General features: G+C 53.3%; 1 protein-coding gene across 1 annotated transcript; it reads right to left on the bottom strand.

Moving 5' to 3' along the window:
- Positions 1–5,727: 5,727 nt before the first annotated feature.
- On the bottom strand, positions 5,728–8,160 carry RPL10A (ribosomal protein L10a). Its single transcript, XM_066233939.1, has 6 exons — positions 8,055–8,160; positions 7,681–7,755; positions 7,524–7,604; positions 7,027–7,175; positions 6,222–6,394; positions 5,728–5,930 (listed from the first exon to the last, which is right to left on the bottom strand). Exons 1-6 carry the CDS (start codon positions 8,057–8,059, stop codon positions 5,760–5,762), a joined length of 654 nt encoding a protein of 217 aa, XP_066090036.1. The 5' UTR covers positions 8,060–8,160; the 3' UTR covers positions 5,728–5,759.
- Between the last annotated feature and the right edge of the window lie 750 nt (positions 8,161–8,910).

Here is an 8,910-nt window from a genome sequence, read left to right as displayed (position 1 = left end):
AGGCTTAACCAAATGGCTCGGTGAGAGCATCATGTTGACATGCCAAGGTTGCAGGTTCAATCCCCAGTCAGGGCACATACAAGAATCAACCATTAAATGTAAACATAAGTGGAACGACAAATCGATGTGGCTCTCTCTCTGGCTCTCTCCCTTCCTTTCTCTAAAATCAATACAAAGCTGTGATCCAGGGTCCCATGGAAGCTGTCCAGCCCCTACCTCTCTCCAAGCCTCTCCTGCCACGAGTTGAACAGTGAACTGTACCCTGAGCTGCCCTGAGCTTTTCCTGTTGCTGCCTCTCTCTCTTGATAACAGTGCCATTTGTTTTTGTCTTATGATCTAAAATTCAAACTAAAGACCACCTTTGGCATCTTTCTGCCTCAGAGGAACCAGTTACTTGGACGGAATAGCTTTGTCTCACTCTGTTGTGTATATTTTTTTAGGATTTTATTGCTTTTACAGGCCAGGGTGAGAAGTATCATCTTGTAGTTGCTTCACATTATTTGTTCATTGCTTGCTTGTTGCATGTCACAGGTGCCTTGAGCAGGCAAGCCCAGGGTTTCAAAATGGCTACCTCAGCGTTCCAGGTCAACGTTCTAGCCACTGCACCACCCCAGGCCAGGCAAGGAATAGCTCTGTCTCTCTGAGTGAACTGACTTGCCGAAGGTCATACACCCACTGCGACGGGCCCCGTGCTAACTCCCCACGGTCTTCGCAGTGTACACTGCTGTTCTCACCCGCCGCCATGCTGCTCAGGAGGAAAGAGCCTCAGGGAGGGAGAGTGCTCCCAAGTGGGTGGTCCTAGCAGGGGAAACCAGACTCCAAGTTTCTCCTGTCTGCCTGGAAAAGCACCAAGCAGGGACCCTGTGGGGGGAGGGGGAACTGTATCCTCAATGGACATGCAGTGTTTGACACCGAGATTTCATTGGGCATCCTGTGTTTTCATTTGCTAACTCTGGTAACCCTGCTCCAGAATCTAGTCTTCTAGGTCATTCTGGCCCAACCTTCCAACTGGGCAGATGGAAAACACACAGGTCCCTCTCCTCACTCAGCCAGTCAGTGGCAATACCAGGATTTGACCTGGTCTGTCTGACTCCTAAGTCCATGCATCTGATATACTTCTTAAATAATTACCTGACCAGGTGGTTGCGCAGTGGATAGAGCGTCGACCTGGGAGGCTGAGGACCCAGGCTTGAAACCCTGAGGTCGCTGGCTTGAGTGTGGGATCATAGACATGATCCCATGGTTGCTGGCTTGAATCCAAAGGTCACTGGCTTGAAGCCCAAGGTCACTGGCTTGAGTCCAAAGGTCGCTGGTTTGAGCAAGGGGTCACTGGCTTGGCTGGAGCCCCCCCAGTCAAGGCACATATGAAAAAGCAATCGATGAGCAACTAAAGAACTGCAACTACGAGTCGATGCTTCTCATCTCTCTCCCTGTTTGTCTCTCTCTCTGAAAAATATAATAATAATTAGGTGGCCTTGGTCTTGGTCCACCACATTGGAGACTCCATCCGGACTGTCACGAGCAGGATGGGGAGGTTAGTTAGAGCTCCAGCCAGGTGGGAGCGGTTTCTGGAGAAATTGGTTTGTGACGGACTCATCATGTGTGAGGCCTGGGGCTAGATGCAAAATCTAATCTCTGCACTAATACGTGATTACATCTATTGGGTGCTTGAAGCATTGTCATGTGGTTGCTGGCTTTGCTGCTCTTCTGGAGTAATCAGCTGTCTGGTAACCTCTGTAAGCACCATGTCGGGCCCTGCCAGTTGGTAGAGCATCCGCCTGGCATGTGGAGGTCCCAGGTTCTATTCCCAGTCAGGGCACACAGGAGAAGTGCCCATCTGCTTCTCCACTCCTCCCCCTCTAGCCTCTCTCTCTTTCTCTCTCTCTCCCCCCCCCTCTTCCCCTCCTGCAGCCATGGCTCACTTGGCCTCAGGCGCTGAGGTTGGGTTCCACAATACTAAGAAAGAGCTCAGTTGCTGAGCAACAGAGCAACGCCCCAGATGGGCAGAGCATCGCCCTCTAGTGGGCATGCCAGGTGGATCCCAGTCTGGGCACATGCGGGAGTCTGTCTCTCTGCCTCTCCACTCATTGAATAAAAATAATAAAAAGTGACGGTCTCTCATGCAGAAAATTCAAGGAGTGAAATATGAGCAGCCTCCTTGCTTTCTCTTCTCTGCTCCCTGCCCCCAACCAAAGTAGGAGAGGAGCCAGCGTAAGAAGACGGGTCTTCGGAGCCAGAAGCCCACGGTTTTCCTGGAAGTGGCTCTCTCCTTTTCCGGTTCTGTGGGAAGCTGCACAGAAGGGCCAACAAAGCTGTAGCCCAAAGTTCTGTCTTTCCTGCCGCTGTTTCCCGGGGAAGAGGGAGGGGTGCCATCATGTTGTCAATTCCACAGTCAACTCCCGAGAGTGTCCTGGGGGTTCCTGAGGGCTCTTGACTTCCCTGCAGCACAACTGCTGGAAAACGGGCTCCCCAGAAACCTGCACCCCGACTTCTAACTCAGCTGCACACCGAGCTCTGGAGGCTGGGATTTGATGAAAATAGTTCAAGCCTCCTTTACAGTAGAATCAGCCCGCCCCACACGTGTTCTCCCTTTGGGAGAACCATTCCGCTGCCGACCTTTTCTCTTGATTGACGTGCGGTCAGTCTCCTGAGGGAGCCACGCGTTTGATCAGACACCCCAGAGCCCAGCTGAAAGCCGTCAGGGTTTCAGATCGAGCTGGTTTGTAGAGACTCTTTTCCCTAATACAGAAGGCTCAGATTTGTAAAGTGGAGTAGGTTTCATTAGATTCAGGTTCAGATTCATAATGCAGGAAGACTCAAGTTTCCAAGCATTTCTGAAACATACCCATTTCCTTTGCCTTAGTTTCCAAAACTACTTTTTAAGGATTTTACTCCTCGACTCATTTCAGACAGGAGGGGTGATGGAGTTTGTCTCCCCATTCATCAGCACATTGCTGAGGTGTCCTTGGGACGCCTCCACTCAGTCTGACATTTGTGTACCAGGTCCATCCAGTACATTTATGGATGTGGTTATATGAAATTACTTTTTTTTTTTTAACTGAGAGACGGAGAGATGAGAGCATTACCTTTCTTGCAGCACTCTAGTTCATTGTTTTCTCGTGTGTGCCTTGACCAGGGGGTTCCAGCTGAGCCGGTGACCCCTTGCTCAAGCCAGCAACCTTGGACTCAAGCCAGCGACCTTGGGCTTCAAGCCAGCGACCTTGGGCTTCAAGCCAGTGACCTTTGGGCTCAAGCCAGCAACCATAGGGTCATGTCTGTGATCCTGTGCTCAAGCCAGCAGGATTTTGAACCTGGGTCCTCAGTGTCCCAGGTCGACGCTCTATTCACTGCGCCACCACCTGGTCAGGCCAAAATTACCATCTTATCACTGTTGTGTAATTGAGTGCTATGTGCCTAGCAATGCAAAACACGTGATGATTTTATGTTGGTACTCCTGTTTTTCAGGTAAGTACCATCATTACCTGCACTTTTTTCCTTTTAAGTGAGAGGAGCGGAGATAATGAGACAAACTCCTAGGTGCTCCCCAAATGGATCCACCTGGCAACCTTCATCTGGGGCAGACACTCAGACCAGTGGGATACCCTCCACACCTGAGGCCGACACTCGGAACAATTGAGTCACTGGCTGAGAGAGAGAAAGAGGGAGAGAAGGAGGAGAGGGAGAGGAAGAGAAGGAGATGGTTGCTTCTCATGTAGGCTGTGACACTAGTGGCCAAGGCCAAGCAGGTTCACACTGGATTCAGGCAGACGGTAGAGGAACTCGGGAACTGGAAAGTGTTGGGCCATTCTGTTTAATCAAGTCTCCCAACGGTGGGCAAGCCCACAGGCAGGGGAAACCGCTTCTCAGGCAAACAAACAGCAAAATGGCCCCTCACAGTGGCGGGCAGGCAACCCACCATCCGCAATCCCCCTGAGCACAAGCGCCCATTGCCTCACGTGGACCATACAATGTGGCTCATGTACCAATCAGGTAAACCAGTGAGCAAGCCTAACACAGCTGCCCCACGTGTTCCGACTGGGGATTGAACCCGGGATGTCCGCATGCTGAGCCAGTGCTCTATCCACTGAACCAACCAGCCAGGCCCACCTGAACTTTCAGACAACCAGTTTTAGAGACCCTAATACCCTTGGCTCAACAGGCTTACATGGCTCCCCAGTGAGCTGGGATTCCAACTGGCAGTGGGAGGACCTTCAGCCTACAGGTAGCCACATGCCTGGTGTTGCACCCACAAAGTTGAGTATGCATCTGAGGTCATGAGGTCTCTAAGACCCTTGGCTTCAGTGTGACATCGCTCACGACGGGTGTTTCAAGCCTTTACCTCGTGGCTCTATTTTCTCTTTAACTGCTCAGTGCCCTGCAAACAGCTTTGTGCCAGAGAAGGCATAAAGTACATTCACACTTGTAAATTACTTTTGTATTTCGCTCCACAGCCAATCAAATTTTCTTGCCGTTCTAAGTATTGCCCTTTTTTTTCCCCTTGGTTACAGATTATAGAACTTTAGAAATCCCCAAATAAAAATCCCAACTCCTAAGTTAAACATGGACAAATGTTATGTAAACTCCCAATAATCTTTACTATACATAAACACTTCAATAAAATCAGGTCCTAACTTTACAGCCAGCTTTGTCCCTCCTTAAGTAAAGGGAACATCGTCTAACAAGCCTACTTTATTACTCCTAATACTGTAATAACCTAAGAACAAGTTAGGCTCACCCCATTAGTGTAGCTATTTCACCTGCAAACTAAAGAACTAAAACTGCTCAAGCTCTTTATTGAGAACCTTGTATGCATCTCGTTCAGGGCCAGGTGAAGCTTGTTTGGAGGGGCAGCTCTATTAGAACTGGTGAGAGGGCCTAACCAGGCAGTGGCCCAGTAGAGCATCAGACTGGGGTGCAGAGGACCCTGGTTCAAAACCCTAAGGTCACCGGTTTGAATAGACAGGACTCCAAGGTCGCTGACTTGAGCAAGGGCTCGCTAGCTCTGCTGCAGGTCCCATGCCCCACCCCCAAGGCACATGAGAAAGCAATGAACCAAGGAGCCGCAATAAATGATTACTTCTCATCCCTCTCCCTTCCCGTCTGTCCATCTGTCACACAGACTGGCGAGGTAGACTGGTTCATTTAGCAAGGTTAATAAAGCAGGTTCAGGTCAAAGGTTAAATCACAGGTATAAATCCCCGTTGGCCAAGCCCCTTTTCCAGGGTCCAGCACTCAAGGCAGGAACAGCAGCCAAGTCCCCCAGGTCAGGAAGGAGCAGAGCCTGGAAGTCTCCAGAGCCCCATCCTATCCATTTGTTCCCCTAAAAAAGGTCATCTTGTGCTTCCCCAAACATCACAGGGTAAAATGCTACCCTGATCACACAGTATATCCTACTTGGGGCCAGGCACCCATCGGGCCATATAAGCCTGCTGCCAAGGGCCGCGTCAACGTCAGAGCAGCCCGTGGACTCCTGTGCTGCAGGAGCGAGCACCCAGGCTGGAGTCCTGGCCCTGACCTGCCCTCTCAGGGCCGGAGCTCAGTACTGGTTAGTGTTGTGCCGTCACAGGTTATAAACATTCAAGTGATGGGAGTAAGGACAGTTTTGCTGACAGTAAGTCGGCCTTCCCTCCCTGGTTTACAGGATGGGTAAGACGACCCCTTGCTGTGCTGTGGCACCCAGCACCAGCCTACCCGCACCTCCCTCCCCAGCCACAGGCAGAGGGCGGACACGGTAGCACTCTGGTTTATTAGGCTGCACCCTAGTACAGGCGCTGGGGCTTGCCCATGGTGCTCTTGATGTACAGAGCCCGGACGTTCTGCCAGTTCTTTTTGAGCAGTGACACCAGGAAATTAACGGCCAAGTGGATGTTGTACACGAGCTCATCATCTGTCATCTTCACATGGCCAACAGCCACAGCCAGACACAGCACCTATGGGGGGACAAAGGTCAGAGCAGGTCGGTGGCTGGAGGGAAGAAAATACGGGAAGCGTGGGACAGCTACACAGCCGATGGCCTGCCTGTCCCTCTCAGGAACCTAACGAGCAGTACTCTGGCTCCACACCAGGAAGACGGGAGCTCCCGGAAAAGCTTCCACTGCGCCCAGGGACTATCACTTATCCAAAGTATCCGCAGACACGGACACCCGGATTCCCCCGTGGAGAATGTGGGCCCACGTCAGGCCCTGCCGCAACCCAGACACCAGCCCCACGTCCCTCCTCACCTTCTTCATCTGGAACTTGATGGTGGATTTCACTTCATCGACTTTGGCCACCATGTTCTCATTGTGAGTCAACAAGGAGGGGAACTTGCCAGCCTTATTCAGGCCTGGGCCCAGGATTCTCGGGATCTGCTTGATCAGAGACTCCGAGGCCAAAAAGGCATCATACTTCTTGGCTGATAGAGAGAGCAAGCCATGGGACGCTTAGGACCCTGCAAGGCCACTGTCTAAACAGGGCTGTGAGCCCACCACACCCGTGCAATCTATTCCTTCTCCAGGTACTAAGTCTTTTTTATCCTCGCCTCACTCCAGTACTAATCAGCTCCACCCTCCGACCTTTACTGGTCCAACACTCACACAAACCCCAGTACCAGAAGCCCAGGCTGACCACAATCCGTGCTGCAATGGGAAACGCACTCTGCGTACCCCTGCCTTCCCAGTTTCTCGCTTCATGAAACTGGGGCACCCTTTCCTAACTGTAAAACGCTTAGGCCACAGAGATTTAAAAAAAATGAAATTGGATCTTGTAGTAGAAATTCCTGTTCAGCACAACAGCACCTGACAACCCACTTAACGGGACCTCACCTGTTCAGAATGAACCACCGCCCAGCCCGTTCCCTTATAAAATTCGATCCTCAAAGCAAATACATAAAGAACTTTCCTAATTCAAGTTAACCAACCACTACAGATCCTTTGGGTCACAATTCTACCCTCCGTATCATTTAAAATGCCTTTAAATAAATGGTACTGGTACCTCGTCTGGATCCCTCCCCGGAGAACTGCCGGCCCACCCTCTCCCCACACTCACCCAGCTTCTTGACCAGTTTCTTATTCTTGTTGAGTTTCTTCAGCGCCTCGATGTCCATGTGGGGGATGTCCACGGCCTTGGCCTCATCGCAGTGCTGCTGGTCCCCCAGAACACACACGGAGAACTTGGGGCGGGGAGTGGACTTTAGCCTGCGTTTGGGGACAGGTCAGGTCAGGCCCAGACCCAGGTCCCAAGGACAGGGTCTGGGACCGCTGCAGCCACCGAGCCTTACCCAGAGCGTCCACGTTCACCAACAGCTAGTCTGGCTTCTCAAACTAGCCGGCGGGCTCGGCCCAGGCCTCACCACGCCTCCCCTCTTGTTTTAAGACCCAGGGTAGGGGTCCGTCCAGCCGCGCCTGCCCCGAGAGCAGGGGGTCTGAACTACCCGGGCGCATCAGTGCCGCGCGTGCCCGCCCACCCGGGCTCAACAGGAGCCTCGCGGGCGGGCGGGGGCCGCGGGGGCACTGAGGGCTGGGTGGGGGCAGAACGGTGCCAACCTGACGGTGCCCGAGAAGCGTTTGTCCTTCTGAGGGTCATAGTTCTTCAGGCTGATCTGCAGCTCCACGGTCTCCAAAAACCTGGGGGAGGGGCGGACCACACGTGAGCCGGCCGCCCGCCGGCCCCCACCCGCCCCCCGCGGAGGACCGCGCTTACTTCCGGCGCTTGCGCTGGTTCCCGTGCAGGACCTCCCGTACCGCCTCGTACAGGGTGTCGCGGGAGACTTTGCTGCTGCGGGAGACAAGAGAGACGAGCGTTCAGGACCCGGACCAACACCCCCGGCGTCGCAGGAGCCTCCGATCTAGCCACTGGGGGTTCTGGACACTAGGTAGGAGGATCTGAGCCCCAGGACCAGGCGCAGGCCCCGGGGAAGAGGGGCCCTCCTGGCGGCCGGGCTTGGCTCATGAACTTGAATTGCGGGGCCCGCAGCGAAGCAAGGACAAGGCCACCCCGACTCCGTCAGTGAGGCCTCCTTCCCCATGGGGAGATCTGGAAGTGTGGATGAGTACGGATAGCACCCTAACCGTCACCTCATGGTTCCTCGCGCCGCAAAAACCGGAAAAGAGATTCAACGATCTCGCGCAGGCGCTCAAATAGGGGATCTTGTTCTCGCGAGAGATGCCCGGTCGCTTCCCTCCAGAGCGTGGTCGGTCGCTCTATCCCCGGGAGCGCCGCCGTCCGCGGCCGCTGGAGGGCGCAGCCGCACGTGGCACCGCTAGAGATGCCGCAGTCTGGGACGCCAGGCGGCACACTGAGACGTTCCGCTTTCGCGTCAGCAGCTGCCAGGTCCTTAAGGAAGAGGCTAGGGCTCGAGCTTCAAAAGTCACGCATACTGGGCACCGCATTTGTAATGGCCGTTTGAGAGGGTGCTGCAACTCCTGCATGTTTGTCCCCAGACTTCCTCTGCCCACCTTCGCACCTGTCTCGGTTCTCAAAAGCAGGCTTTACTCCTGACCTCTGTATCCTCATCGCCTCGCTCTAATGGGGGGCTCAGCGCTCCCGACAGAGTTGTGAGAAGGGACATGGCCATCCAGTTGTGTTCTTGGCCCCTGACAGCCTGCAGTGGGGAAGGGCTGGAATGAACGTTCACCCGACTGTTGCTTCAGTAGCATCTACCTGTTCAGCGTTTCCTATGAACAAGGCGCCTCGCTAGGTGCTGTGGGAACATAAAGATGTTAAACAGGCCTGGCCTGTGGTGGCACCGTGGACAGAGCCTCGACCTGGAATGCTGAGGCCATGGGTTCCAGACCCTGGTCAAGGCACATGCATCAAGCAAGCCAAGAACACCTGAAGTTAAGCAACTATACTTCTCACTACCCCACCCGTCTCTCCTCTCCTCTCTATAAAATCAATAAATAAAATCTTAAAAAAGAAAAGTTAGACATG

Source organism: Saccopteryx bilineata, chromosome 1 (assembly GCF_036850765.1).
Source record: "Saccopteryx bilineata isolate mSacBil1 chromosome 1, mSacBil1_pri_phased_curated, whole genome shotgun sequence".
NCBI classification, from domain to species: domain Eukaryota; kingdom Metazoa; phylum Chordata; class Mammalia; order Chiroptera; family Emballonuridae; genus Saccopteryx; species Saccopteryx bilineata.
Note: the sequence above shows the minus strand (reverse complement) of the source record. Positions and strands in the feature narration are given on the sequence as shown.